Source organism: Erythranthe guttata, chromosome 14 (genome assembly GCF_056151865.1).
Source record: "Erythranthe guttata isolate IM_541 chromosome 14, IM_541, whole genome shotgun sequence".
NCBI classification, from domain to species: Eukaryota; Viridiplantae; Streptophyta; class Magnoliopsida; order Lamiales; family Phrymaceae; genus Erythranthe; species Erythranthe guttata.
Genome location: NC_142546.1, coordinates 15,710,740 through 15,726,258, shown reverse-complemented (window position 1 = coordinate 15,726,258; position 15,519 = coordinate 15,710,740). Strand labels below are relative to the sequence as shown.

The window sequence follows — 15,519 nt, the reverse complement described above, 5'->3', positions numbered from 1 at the left end:
TAGACTTGTCATTTAGTTCTAATACGGTTTGTCACCAGGGACTTATATCTTAAGACCCCAATTTTTAATTACAAGCACCCCAGAGGTGTGACCAAATTACGAAAAAATCATACTGTTCGGGTAATTACAAGTTTACAACCACCCCTCAACTATAAATTTTCTTACACGTCCATCCTTGCGGTGTCAAATTTAGTGGAATCTTCTAGATTATATGGAATATTCTCAAAATTTGTACCCGTTTTATCCCATTCGAGCTCCACATTTTGGTATGTAAATATCAGATTGTGTTGCATCAGAAATTGCATGTTTGCACAAAAACGAGTACAAACTAGAGAACATTTCACGGAATCTAAAAGATTATGTTGAATTTGACACCATAAGGATGGACGTCTAAGAAGATTCATAGTTGAAGGAGGTGGTTGTAATTATCCAAACATGAGGAATTTTTTCGTAATTTGACAATACCTCAGAGGTGGGTGGTTGTAATTTACCCATTTTTTATTTTCGTTATACGTCATCGTTTTACTTAAAGAAACGACTCCACGCATTTTAATGAAGAAACTTTGTTATTATTATCATTCAATTAATAATAATATTAATAAATTGCATTTTCAAATTTCTATCTAATTCGAATTATAGGCAAGAAGTTTCTTGAAATATATGATTCATTTAATAAAGGTTGTAATTTATATGATTCATTTAATAAAGGTTGTATTTCACCGAGTGTAGTATGCATTCTTGAAATTCAAGTTCTAATTAGATAAATGAAATAACATAAATCAAAATACACCACCAAAAAAGTGCGATAGTAAACGCTGCCAAGTACCTCGTTAAATACCGTAATACGTAAAAACTTTCGAATAACAGCAATTTAATAATCATCAAGGAAACATTCCCTGTAGATACTCGTCAAAGTTATCATCATCGTCGTCGTCATCAAGCTTCAAATCACTGGCTGAAGTCGAACCCTTCTTTCCTGAAATAATCATGTCAAAAAAAATTAAATTATCGTTCATCAAGAGAAAGTTATATAAGAGAGGGCAAATGTGTAAAATCATGCAGCACCGTACCCTTTCTCCTCTCTTTGCTTCCACTATAGTCGATAATTGTGTCATCGTCACTTTCAGACCTATCCCTGAGAAGACGAAATTAATTAGTCGGCCGGCAAATAATTGCTAGAGATTCAGCCTACTTTAAAATATAAACAAAATTTCACTAACCTTTTTCTTCGTTGTTTTTCATCCTCTTTTCGTTTCAATTGTTCCTTCTCTTTTTGTTTCTTATAATATAGCTTCTCTGCACATCTATTTCAAGAATCAACTTCAATACACAAGTTTTACGAAATAGAAAAAAACACGAGCACAAGTTACAATGACCATTACACATGGAACGATGTCACAGAATTACAGGAAAAATTATTTTATCAGCCAATAAAACCTTATTCTAGATTATATTTTGCACAGGCAGTTCTACTCAAAGACAACTTCTTATTGATATTAAAATACAATAAAATTTATCAATGCAATATGCAGCTCATTAATTATTTAGTACTTTATGTTACGTTCTCCAACACTGAATATGATGGATTAAATTCAACGATAAGAACAGCAGCAGCTTAGACCTAGCGCGGGTCCCGTCTCCTGATGTTCGTATCACATGCTAGAATGGTACTAACTCGGTATATCTATAGAAAAGTATCGTATAGCCTAAAAAAATATCGTTTATCAAATGTGGGTTGGATTTGTAATCTAAATTAAACCTCAAGGAATATTTGTGACACATCAAGGCAAGTGCAATTTACCCTTATTTTAATCTGCTTAATCATTTCAATATTGAAAATATAACTTTGCACAATTTAACAGAAAATAATTGTCGATCGGAACTTTAAGCAATTTCTGCTAATTATTCCTCTAGGTTCAACTTTTGGACAATTATCCAGGATACAATTTTGCGTATACTATGATGAAATTACAACAGTATGTACATTGTAATTCGAGGCCAAAAATACTTACGAAATATCAAAAGGTGACGAATAGTGACAAATGCATTATTGACTTACCTCTCGCAGGCTACTAATTTCACAAGGGCCTGTTTGTTTTCTCCAGCCTCAAAATAGGAAAAGTTTACCTAAATGTAATAAACTGTTAGCGAGATAAATAAAAAAATGAAAAGGAAACAAACTTCGTCATAAGAAGAAGAAACACAAGAAATTCGGGTCATCAGAAGAAGAGTTACAAAACTACATTATAAAGCCGAACTAATTCCAATTAAAAAGAATATTTGAATTGTGTGACAACAGGATTTCAAATTTTAACCAATATTCTTTCTCGATATCAATTCTACTTTTGTCGAGAACCTACTATATCTCTATTGCATATATATCAATCTGTATATTTTAAATTAAATTATTCAAACCTTATGCTCCATCCCAAGACACACGAACACCAACCATTCCAACACATTATGCCTTTTAAAATACTCATCAAACTGAATTTGCATTCATACGAAGTAAAAAAAGTTTAAAAAGAAGGTGTTTTACTTTCAATCATTAACAACAAAACTCATACAAAGATAACCTTGGCTCTGACTTGCCTCATAGCTTGCCAAACCCTCGACTTCGTTGCAGTGTTTATTACCGCATGCAAACTGTCCTGACAATCAAGCGGTGTTCAGTCAGGCATAATTCTTAAGGCAGCTAACAATAACAAAAGTTCCTTAACAAACAGTAGCAGTATTGAAACAGCATCTAAGGATTAAACTAAACTAGTTCGGGCAGTTTGTGATGCACAGCTAATAAGAGGTTCATTACCACAAACACTCTTTCTTATTTCGTTTCAAGATCTAATATGATTTATTTTCTTTCTCTTTAAGCAAAATGAATTTTGTAGAAAGAATAATTTTATGAGTAGTGAAAACTAATACTAAAAATCTTTTAGCACTCCAGAAACGTATGAAGATTGTTGAAATCTTGATTTCCTTGCTTTTCCCTGAACTCTCCTTCCGACGAAACACAGGGTGGAGTAAGATTAGATGCTACAAGCATCATTCGTAAGTACTTAAATAGGATAACATTTTTAAAGTAAAATTAATAATACGAAGGGAAAAGAAAATATAGATGAAAACGGTATCTGAAGTAGGATTATACCTTTCCCAGATATTACTTCCTTCTCAGTCCTCCATCTGAGACCAATCTTAAAAGAGAAGATGCTACGAGTTAGCAAAAGGTTAGAGTAAACAAGAATTAAACATGAACCAGAAGTAAAAATTAACAAGAATCACCTACAATGTAAGCCATACTCGACTGTATAGCCAACAAAAACTAACTCATCGATTTAGGTTCATTTTCAAGACCAAAGAATTGAAACCAGAAATATGTCGAAGGAAAGAAATGTTTTGTCAGTTTCTCTAAACTTCTAACTAAAGTTTCTATCTGGAAAATGTTCTTAATTCCCTAAGTCAAAAGTTTCATGTTGACTTTCGTTTTAGGTATTCTTCGTTGATCTCTGACTATCGGAAGCATATTTATTGGAATCTATAAGGAAGGAGCATTATAGGATGCTCTCAACTCTCGTCTACCCAGAAGTACTTGAAGAGGGAAATAAAATACAATATTGAACAATAACGCGTGAAATGTGTACAATGGTGATTACAAGATTTTAAGGCTGTAAGGCATACATACCTTGCCAGTTTTGTAGTGAGACATGTCAGCTATGCAGTATCTTCAAAGAGTTAAGATAAATAAGAAAATTATGAATAGCTATTTCCTACAAACCAGCACAATAGCTAAGCTAATGATTACATTATAAATTACGATTTACGATTTATAAAGTAATGTTGTCAAAGATCCTAATATTAGCTTATCACACTTAACGAGGAATGGTATGTTGTCATACTCATGACCAAAGTCAAAACACTCTAAATAAATCTCCTTCCAAAAATTTGCATGTCAAACACTTACATCCATAATGTCCGACTCAAGTGCAATAAGAAAATATTTTGTATTTACATATGCTGAAAACTATCTTCTCAAGATAAATATATATGCATAAATCATGTCTGAAAAAGATACATATGAAGGTCGATGTTGCATGTCTTTACTTTTTGGTTCATCTCTCCTGAATTTCATAAAACGGGCTTTCTATACTTTTATTTTTTCCATTTCGGCTATGTGAGTGCGCAAAGAATTTTAATAATTAATTCAACTATGTATCACAAATCATAGAAAACATGCAGCAGCTAAAAATAGTATTGTTAATAAAAGAATGTGGATCAAATGATAAGAGTTTTTCCCAGTGCTCATCCATCGAAAACTTATTTCATAACAGCGTCAATATATATTAATTCCAAATTCAGGGAAAAAGAAAATAGAAAAATCCGAAATGCAGTAACAGTAACGATCACATTGCAAAAGGATACTCCTTAAACAGCTTGTCGTAGTAGCGCTTCACCAGCCTTTGCTCCCATGAAGGATTCATGTCATCTTCCTCACTCCTTATGAACCTGTTGGCGAATGACAAGAGCAAAAGATTAAAACAAATTAAATAATCAAACGTGAATAAATCGTACTGTGGTTAACTCATATGCTGCAGGCCTTCTTTAAACAAGAGATCGTATTGTATATAATACATCTATGTTTGTAAATATAGATCCAGACTGAGAGACGAAAAAATGCAAGGCAATAAAGTTGAGATTATTCATTTTCCAAATCGAGGACAATACCTGGTAACACACACACACACACAGACACACAACACACACACACACACACACTAAAGTAAACCGATACCATCGGAAGCGAAAGTAAAAATTCAAATAGAGTCGGACTGGAAGTAAACCTACCGATATCCTTCTCTAAGAGTATCTTGATCAGTTTTAACAGGCAATGCATCTCGAGAAGATTTCTCTCCGCCATAATAACCAACTGCAAACAAATTTCTAATGAGAGAATCGCATCGACACCAAAAGGGAATGAACTATTCACCAAACACACTCATCAAGCATATTCTGTTCAGTTTATTTATTATTATTTCCAACTACAGTAGTCGAAATTAGAGAAGTACTAGAAAATGCAATGTTGAACATGTAATTAATAAAAATGTCGAATATAAATTTGTAAAAAATAAATAAATTAATTTCACCAAAACCCTAGTCAGCAAATACCCAGCAGATTCAGTCAAACGGAGCAATAAACAGAAATAGATTCACACAGAAAAACAATAGAAGCAGCAAATGATATTTACCCACTCCAATTAACTTAAGAACTACATAAAAACACGCACAAACACGTATCTGTGTGTAATTACTTGGCGCCCAATTTCTTACAATCGAAGAAGAGAGAATCTAACCATAGTCATTCAGAAATCTTTTGTGGCGATCGTATGCGTTTAGGCCTCGTATATGATCTTGATACTGCCTGTTTGTTCATAAATTGTCAGAAAAAAATAAAAATTTTGAGAAAATCAACCAGCCTCATAAATAATTATATATATATATATATATATATATATATATATATATATATATATATATATATATATATATATATATATATATATATATATATATATATATATATAAGAGAAATTACATACTGTGTTCTTGCTTGCTTATCGAAAATTGCTTGCTTCAAAGACCCAAACGAAGCCATGAGTTCAGCGAATTTGATTTATCGGAAATTAAAATGGAGTTGGGAATTTCGAAATTGTTTACAATTACTTTACTTTTCTGGTGATTAACATTTTAGCCCTTAAACTTTTCTCAAGTATTGGGTTGGTCCTTCCATTATCATTTATTCTAATTCAGCCACAATGGAGGGAGTTGATTGAACATACATTTTTTTTATTACTTATATCTTAATTAAAAGTCTATTTATTTGAGGCCTTGTTTAAGAATTAGAATTGAACTTGATAGATAATGTAATCAAGTTGTGTTTGAGTGAAGGTTTATGTTTTAGAAATTGGGCCGGTATAAAATCGGATAGTCAACTAGGTCGCAATTGGATCTGTTCGATTAAGTTTTTTTTCTAACACATGTTCTATTTTTGGAAGTCCCTAGATTATATCATCAGGTCTTAATTTTTCATATGTAAATATAATTACAGTATCTCCTTTGTACGAGATTTCATTATAATGGCCATGAACGGTTGCTCACGGAGTGACCAAATACGGCTTAGCTGATCGTATTACTACAAAATCAACTTGAACAAGTATAATTATATTGTAAAATCTATTTGAAATAAAATGTGCATCATCAATTCAACCCCTATTATTTCACATCTTTTTAGCAATTAGATTGATGTATCACAAATATACCATTTATGCAAATAATCAATGGGCTATTCGCATATTAATAATGATTTGGGTCTTATGGAATAACCCAAATTATATAATAATTAATCGGCACATTGGGTGGGTCCACTAATGTACATCAATCAGATAATATTTATCTTTATAAAAACAATAACAGAAAAAACAAACAAACATTTTAATAAGTCTATAAATTATCATTATTGATTTTGTAGATTTTCATTATTGTGTTGTGTAAAAAATATAATTTTCATGCAATAAATATAAAAGTGAAGAAGATGGTGGTGATTTGAAAAATAAAAATAAAAAAGATAATGTTTGGATTCGAAGGATTTTTAGTTATATTTTTTACTTTGTTAAACCAAATATGCTACATCAAAGACCAAATTTCAATAATTGGTAATTTCAACATTTTTTAAATGACATAATTCTTAAAATCTTATACACTTAACATTTCCTATCATAACTCATAATAAATAATTCACACAAACCATTAAAAACAGATTTTTTTTAAAAACATTATAAAAAATATATAATAGATTGTGTATGATGACCACTTATCTAAAAAGTAAAGATAAAGAATTATAATGAATGACTTCATTATTTGGCATCTATTCATTAACTAGAGTGAGATTATATTTAGAATGAAACTACTAGTAATAGAAAAAATAAATCAATGGAGAGTATACTTTATAAAAAGAAATTAAAGAGAAAATATAAAAATATACACTTCAATGAAATAACTCTAACCAAATCCCTCAATGATGCATCAACGGTCCACATTCAATGATATTAGTTTGTTGGACAAATTAAGGCCACCAAATGAGGTATCTTCAAATTACTAAAAAAATATCTGATATTTGGATAATTACAACTACCCCGTTAATTATGTACTATTTTATGAGGACAACTAAAATAAATATCGTTTATTTCTCACTTCAATACCACCATCATAAAAAATAGAAAATATATAGGTAACGACATTAATATCCTTAATAAAATCGATACCCACAAATTTTGTGTGTCGTATTGATTTTCATTAAGGGTAATAATGTTATTACCTATTTATTATCTATTTTTTTTTATATGTTGGTGGTATTGGAGCGAGAAAGGAAAGGTATTTGTTTTTGTCACTCCCTTGTTTTACACGTCCATCTTTACAGTATCAACTTTATTCACTTTGATTTTTTTGGTACGATAATACATAGTGAGGGGATGGTTGTAATTATCCAAATATGAAGATTTTTTTCGTAAATTTTACCTACTGAATGAGGGGTTTTTTTACATAATAAGAGAATAAATGTAATTATTCAAATATGAAGGTATTTTTCGTAATTTCAGATTCTGCATCAGATTAGGTAAGAAGTCGCACTCCCGATTTTGCTCTTTCCACAAAAGACAGGGGCAAAAAATCGGTCCAAAAGGTACAACCATTCGAAGCGCTCTTTCGTAAAGTACAACCACCTAATTTCACTGTCGGTGGACTAAAGCAGAGCAAGCGTCACTCTCTCTCTCTCTCTCTCTCTCTCCACTTGTTTCTCTCTCTAGAAAACAATGAGCTTGCTCTGGGCAGCTCCCCTGTCGTATTCTTCTCTCACACGCCAATTTCCATATTCCATTTTATCACAATATAATAACAAAAAATAATCATTTAATTTACAGGTACCCACTCATTAACAGCTATACATACACGTATATACTTATATATGTGAATCTCTAGAGAGAGAAGATATAGAGAGAGAGAGAGAGTAGCCGACAGCTAGTGGCTCTACTTCTCACTCTTACCTTTCCTCACATATCTTGACTGCATTTCCGGTTTGATCGTTCATTTTGATCTCAATTTTAATCGGCGTTTTGTACGATCTGGTTTGTATTTGGATCTGGTGGTGGATCAATCGAGCGGTGGATGAAAAATTAGAGTTGATTGGATAGGGATATTCTGTAATTCGGATTGGAGTTGATACGGCGGCGTTTGGATCGTGAGGTGAGTATTGCGTTGTTGTTTTGTGTGCCTGCATTCACTGTGTGCGAAATGGAGTGTGTGTGTGTGTCACAGTGATTTTGTTAATTGATTTTTGCTGAGGTTTTTTTTTTTTTTTAAATTATAATTCGTGGAATGGAATTTAATGCGGCGTTTGATCAGATGAGGAGATTTCAGGGAATTTAGATTTGGTTGACTGCTTGCTTACTAATACTTAATTGGGAGGATTTGATGTCTTGGGTTTTATTATGGAGTGAAAGAAATACGAGAAATGTGTTGTAATTGAGTAATTGATTGTCAGCAGGCGTTGAACCTGAGTTTAATTTTATGTTTCTTTTTTGAGTGTTCATCAATGCATGTGTTTACTGATGTGATTAGTAGATCGGATCTGTGAATTTAGGAAATTGAAGTGACTGGATTTTGCTTTTCCGGTGGAGTGTGGATATAAATTGAAAAGATTGCATCTTTTTTCAGGAGGGAATTTTAGTAGCTCTGGTGATGTTAAATAATTGAGTGACAGCTTGCATCTAGCTGATTGCGAATCCGTTACTGTCGTTCAAGCTTGGTGACGATGGAATCTGAAGCAGAAAACAAGGTTAGTATTAGAGTGCAGGTCAATAAAGGAGAAATTCCATTGATACTCAAGATATTCATTGAGGAGTTTTTTATTATTTAATCGGGTATTCCGACTATTAATTTAACTAATCATTGTATTGTATTTGCATTTGCTAATCATACCAAATGTCCTTTTCAGCTGCTTAGTGATTCGATTGATCTAAATATTTGGGATATTGATTTTCTTTTCTCACTAAATTACATTATTCGATTGTCAGGGGAAGGCCTTGAAGAACATGGGCAGCCAGGTCTGTCAGATCTGTGGTGATAATGTGGGGTTGACTGCTGATGGTGATGCATTTGTTGCCTGTGATGTCTGTGCATTTCCAGTTTGCAGACCTTGCTATGAATACGAGAGGAAAGACGGGAACCAGTCTTGCCCTCAATGCAAAACCAGATACAAGAGACACAAAGGTAAGCACAAGCTAATTCCATACGGAGAAACTATTTGGATGTTCATGGTCTACTAATAACATAAGAAAGTCTAATTTACACTAGTTTGTTCTAGACAATAAAGTTCAGTTGCAGATTTGGGTGAACGTTTTGAGGTTATCAAATCTTGTAGTAAGTTTAATACTCCCTAACTCGATTATGTGAGATATCAGCACACATCCTTGTATTTAGTTAGAAGATCCATCACAGGAATCTGGTATTGGAATTTGCATTGACGTTGAAAACCTGGGGAGAGGGGGGAAATATTTTTTTAAGCATCGGAAATTTAACGCCTAAAAGATAGACAAAACAACAGGGGGAAATCCTAGGCCCTGTTTGGATTGATTTTGTTTTCCTATCATCTGGAAATGGTGGCTGTGATGCAATGATAAAGAAATTTGCATCTGGTGTCAACTATGGAGAGAAAAGTCTATTTTTAGAGTATATTTTGTTATTATATTAATATGACTGGAAAATATATCGTTGTTTTGAGAAGTTGATTTTTTTAGGGGGAATTAAATTTCCGCAAGACCTTCAATTTATATACCTATTATTGAGTGATCCACTCAGTATTGGATATTTTAGTGAGTTGCATCCAAATCTGGTTTCCTAAGAAAAGATTCGACACTTATAAACAGGAAGTCCTGCAATTCATGGTGATGGAGAGCAGGATGGTGTTGCTGATGACGGTGCTGATGATCTCCACTTCTCTGAAAATCAAAGTGACAAGCAGAAGATTTCAGAGCGCATGTTGAGCTGGCATATGAGTTATGGGCGAGGAGAAGGTGCTGGCGCACCAAAGTACGATAAGGAGGTTTCTCATAATCACATTCCTCTGCTTACAAATGGAACAGATGTAAGTTACTATATGCTTTTCATTATATTTGGATTCACCTGCTGATAATTTTTGGAATAATTGGTACACTAAACTATTTTCCTCTCTGGTTTGCAGGTTTCTGGAGAACTGTCCGCTGCGTCACCTGGACGTCTTTCAATGGCATCTCCTCCTCCTGGTGGAAAACGTAATTTCTAATCCTTTACAAGTGATTTTACTCAGTCACATTCTTTTCTCGTGTTTAGTCGAGTCTCACCTATCTAATATATCCTTTCTTCCATTTGCAGCTAGAATTGTGGATCCAGTGAGGGAGTTTGGATCCCCAGGCCTAGGCAATGTTGCCTGGAAGGAAAGAGTTGATGGCTGGAAGATGAAACAGGAAAAGCCTGTTATTCCAATGACTACTAGCCATCCTCCTTCTGAAAGAGGAGGAGGAGGAGACATTGATGCGAGCACAGATATTCTTGTGGATGATGCTCTGCTGTGAGTCGTAATTTTATGTCAATTTTTTATTAGCATACAATATATTTACTGAACAAAGACGTTGATAACATTGTCATTGTCCATGCAAGACTTTATCTTGTTTTTATTTGGCCAAACAAAAATCCCAAATGATGCAGTATACCACACGTCAATTTTCATTATAAAATCCTTGATTTTTGTGCATATGCAACCAGTCTCCGCTCTGCTTACTTTCCTTCTTTCTGTAGGAATGATGAAGCTCGACAGCCTCTGTCAAGGAAGGTGTCTGTTCCATCATCAAGAATTAATCCTTACAGAATGGTTATTGTACTGCGACTAGTGATTCTCTGCATTTTCTTACATTATCGGATAACGAATCCTGTACCCAATGCATTTGCTTTGTGGTTAATTTCTGTGATCTGTGAGATTTGGTTTGCTGTATCCTGGATTTTGGATCAGTTCCCAAAATGGCTTCCCGTAAACCGTGAGACATATCTCGACAGGCTCTCTCTTAGGTGAGAATTTTTCCATGTATATCTTTCTATACTGCCCTTACTTTTACATGGTTTGCTGTTGAACACTTATGCTATAATGGGTGGATAATTCAGTACCCCTTGTTTAGCTTCCTAACCTTGTAGTAAATGTCTCCTGACTTCTGGGTTTTGTCTTTTAATTTTAAAATCATCACAAGCCCTCTTTTGGTTCTACTTATAGATGAAGTCCACTCTGATTTTGGGAAACTAATTTAATATCTGTGCAGATATGATCGTGAAGGAGAGACATCACAGTTAGCTGCTGTTGACATATTTGTCAGTACTGTTGATCCTCTAAAGGAGCCTCCTCTTGTCACAGCCAATACTGTTTTGTCCATTTTAGCAGTAGACTATCCGGTTGACAAGGTCTCGTGCTATGTTTCTGATGATGGTTCTGCCATGTTGTCATTTGAATCTCTATCAGAAACAGCTGAATTTGCAAGAAAATGGGTCCCTTTCTGCAAAAAGTACGCTATTGAGCCACGGGCTCCAGAGTGGTACTTTTCTCAGAAGATTGACTACTTGAAAGATAAAGTTCAGCCATCCTTCGTCAAGGACCGTCGGGCTATGAAGGTGATAATTGTACCATGGAAAAAAAAATCTTTTGGTGCTACATATATATTTGTTCAAGTATCTTATGTTTGTTCTCTTGTTTGTCCCCGCAGAGAGAATATGAAGAATTCAAAATTCGTATCAATGCGCTCGTCGCCAAAGCCCAAAAAGTTCCTGACGGAGGTTGGGTTATGCAAGATGGTACTCCATGGCCTGGAAATAATATAAGGGATCATCCAGGAATGATTCAGGTGAACTTAGTTTCAAAGAGTTTAAATTATAGCCTCTTCAAGTGTCAATGTTCCTTGATATTCATTAAAGCTACCTCGAAATATGTATATACTTACAATTTCTCAAAGTTCCTCTCCAACTCATTATCTTTATTTTCATTATATTGCAGGTTTTCTTGGGTCAAAGTGGAGGTCTTGACAGTGAGGGGAATGAGCTGCCACGTCTAGTATATGTTTCTCGTGAAAAGCGTCCAGGGTTCACACATCACAAGAAGGCTGGTGCTATGAATGCACTTGTAAGTATTCAACGATGCATTTGCATTTATGTTTTAGTCCTGCTAAGAATATTGACATTTTCAAATAATTTTTTGTTCCGCAGGTTCGTGTGTCAGCTGTTCTTACCAACGGGCCTTTCTTGTTGAATCTCGATTGTGATCATTACATAAACAACAGCAAGGCCCTGCGTGAAGCAATGTGCTTCTTAATGGATCCAAACCTTGGCAAGTATGTGTGCTATGTTCAGTTCCCACAGAGATTTGATGGTATCGATAAGAACGATCGATATGCCAATCGCAACACTGTCTTCTTTGATGTGAGTTCATCTTCACTTTTCTCAAGTGTTTGTGGAGACTATTATAATAAGTGTTCTGCTTAAATAATTAGATATAAGTTCCTTTTCTTTACGGTATCTAAAACTAATACAAATTTGTTCCTTTCTGACTCACCAGATCAACTTGAGAGGTTTAGATGGCATTCAGGGCCCTGTCTATGTGGGCACTGGATGTGTCTTCAACAGAACAGCTTTGTATGGTTACGAACCTCCACACAAACCTAAGAATAAGAAAACCGGATTTTTGTCTACCTGCTTCGGTCGATCAAGTAAGAAAAGTTCGAAATCAAGTAAGAAGGGGTCAGATAAAAAGAAATCTAGCAAGTATGCGGATCCAACTGTTCCCATCTTCAGCTTGGAGGATATAGAAGAGGGTGTCGAAGGTATGCTCCTCATAAAATCAATAACTCAAAAGTTTCTCTACAGATGTGGTGATTATCAATTAACCCTCCAGTTGGTGTGGAATTGTTTCTTTCATGAAGATTTTACTGTTTGATTTTACTATTTGTCTCGTACGAGGAGATGAAAGTTACCATCAAACTAAAAACATATTTAATTATTTAAAATAATTTCCTTGTTATGTTGCTAATATCCATCCTCCTTCGGTAATCGGCTCAGGTCCTGGATTTGATGACGAGAAGTCATTGCTAATGTCCGAAATGAGCCTCGAGAAAAGATTCGGACAGTCTGCAGTTTTCGTTGCATCGACCCTAATGGAGAACGGTGGCGTTCCCGAGTCTGCGACACCCGAGACTCTTCTGAAAGAGGCCATTCATGTTATTAGTTGTGGTTATGAAGATAAGTCAGAATGGGGTACTGAGGTAAAGTTGATTTGGTTATTTTCCATCCGAAATGCTATTAATTCTTCGAAGGTCATTTGTTTTAGGGTAAATTACAACCAACCCCCTGAGGTTTGCTATAATAACTTTATTTGTGTATTCATTATAATTACCCCCTAGGGCACCGACTAAAAAAAACGGTAAAAAAATAGAGTTTTTAATTATTTAAAATGAGTCAAAATGTTACATTTACCCCATGAAGTATGATATAATAACTTTAAAGTCCTTGTGTTATTCGTAATTACAACCACGCCCTAACATTAAGGTTTCTAACGCTCCAAGTTTCAGGGGGTGTTTGAAATTATCAATACCACATGGACCTTAAAGTTATTATGACATACCTCAGGGGTTGATTGTAATTTACCTTTTTTTTTTCTTTTTTTTTTTATTATAATATATTAATACCTTACAAGAGTTTGCCTTAACAAAAGATTACAGATAGGAAAGTGTTTTTGATTTTTATTTTTTTTTAATTTAACTTTTTCTAATACGATTTCAACGTCCTTGCTATATTTGCAGATAGGGTGGATTTACGGTTCAGTCACAGAAGATATTCTCACAGGGTTTAAGATGCACGCGCGTGGGTGGAGATCGATTTACTGTATGCCACCTAGAGCAGCCTTCAAGGGATCAGCTCCCATTAATCTTTCCGATCGTTTGAACCAAGTGCTTCGTTGGGCTTTGGGTTCCGTCGAGATTTTATTCAGCCGGCATTGCCCTATATGGTACGGCTATAATGGCAGGCTAAAATGGCTTGAGAGATTCGCTTATGTCAACACCACAATTTACCCAATCACTTCCATTCCTCTTCTCTTCTATTGTACCTTGCCAGCTGTCTGCTTGCTCACCGGAAAGTTCATTATCCCACAGGTACGTGTTTTTCATTTCCCGAAATTTCATATATATATATATATATATATATATATATATATATATATATATATATATATATATTCTGACATATATACATATGACACATTACGTAATGCAGATTAGTAACCTTGCGAGTATATGGTTTCTGTCCCTCTTCCTCTCCATCTTCGCCACCGGAATACTCGAGATGAGGTGGAGCGGTGTCGGAATAGACGAGTGGTGGAGGAATGAGCAGTTCTGGGTCATCGGTGGTGTCTCGGCCCACTTATTTGCCGTCGTACAAGGTCTCCTCAAAGTTCTCGCCGGAATCGACACCAACTTCACCGTCACATCAAAAGCCTCCGACGAAGATGGGGACTTTGCGGAGCTCTACCTCTTCAAGTGGACCACCCTCCTCATACCGCCCACCACCCTCCTCATAGTCAACATCGTCGGAGTCGTCGCCGGAATATCCTACGCTATCAACAGCGGGTACCAGTCGTGGGGCCCGCTTTTCGGGAAGCTATTCTTCGCGTTTTGGGTGATTGTGCATCTCTATCCTTTCTTGAAGGGTCTCATGGGGAGGCAGAACCGAACGCCCACCATTGTCGTGGTGTGGTCGATTCTTCTGGCTTCGATTTTTTCGTTGCTTTGGGTGAGGATTGATCCTTTCACCACTAGGGTCACTGGCCCTGATATTGAACAGTGTGGAATTAACTGCTAGAAGGTTTGTTTGGTAAATTGTGTGCTTGTATCCACTCACATCTTGCCTTTTTTTTTTTTTAATTTATTTTTCTTTATTAAGTTAAGTTTTGTGTAGAGATAAAGAAAGCAAAAAGTCATCTTTTTTTGTGGTTTTATATTTATAAGCTGTCACAGGATTTGTGAGTGGGAATAAGTACCTTAAATTTATGTTCGTGCAAGGAGTTTCCAAAGAATTGTATGTTGAAACTTTTTATGTAATATCTTCCATCCATAAATTTTATGAATTAATTTATTCATTCAAATTGCTTCGATTATTCGATAGAGAACTAGGGTTTTCGTCGGAGTGCAATTGTCGGGCCACTCGTGAAACGTAAACCTTGTATCGCGTCTGTTATTTGCAAATACATAAATTAATAACTTCGCTTAAATAATAATTTCTTCCAGTCTTGCCCCGATGCCAAACTACTAAAATATTAATTCGATAATTTAATATTTCACTAAATTAGAATTCTATTACTTCCAACTGTCTTAATTTATAAAAAAACTAGTACTTCACCCGTGCGTTGCA

The 15,519-nt window shown here is 34.8% G+C and overlaps 2 protein-coding genes across 2 annotated transcripts; one reads left to right on the top strand and one right to left on the bottom strand.

The window, feature by feature from the left end:
* Window positions 1–735: 735 nt before the first annotated feature.
* Window positions 736–5,735, bottom strand: LOC105967296 (folate-sensitive fragile site protein). The gene is made up of 11 exons (XM_088814613.1): window positions 5,592–5,735; window positions 5,346–5,413; window positions 4,840–4,921; window positions 4,417–4,500; window positions 3,680–3,719; window positions 3,146–3,191; window positions 2,593–2,651; window positions 2,060–2,127; window positions 1,221–1,304; window positions 1,071–1,135; window positions 736–976 (listed from the first exon to the last, which is right to left on the bottom strand). Exons 1-11 carry the CDS (start codon window positions 5,645–5,647, stop codon window positions 882–884), a joined length of 747 nt encoding a protein of 248 aa, XP_088670739.1. The 5' UTR covers window positions 5,648–5,735; the 3' UTR covers window positions 736–881.
* A 1,996-nt stretch (window positions 5,736–7,731) lies between these two features.
* On the top strand, window positions 7,732–15,253 carry CEV1 (Cellulose synthase family protein). Its single transcript, XM_012991901.2, has 15 exons — window positions 7,732–8,289; window positions 8,761–8,881; window positions 9,120–9,315; window positions 9,972–10,189; window positions 10,286–10,355; window positions 10,456–10,651; window positions 10,879–11,145; window positions 11,391–11,736; window positions 11,829–11,966; window positions 12,116–12,241; window positions 12,325–12,537; window positions 12,674–12,938; window positions 13,174–13,376; window positions 13,914–14,264; window positions 14,386–15,253. The coding sequence occupies exons 2-15, from the start codon at window positions 8,858–8,860 to the stop codon at window positions 14,968–14,970; spliced, it is 3,198 nt and encodes a 1,065-aa protein (XP_012847355.2). The 5' UTR covers window positions 7,732–8,289; window positions 8,761–8,857; the 3' UTR covers window positions 14,971–15,253.
* The last annotated feature ends 266 nt before the right edge of the window (window positions 15,254–15,519 follow it).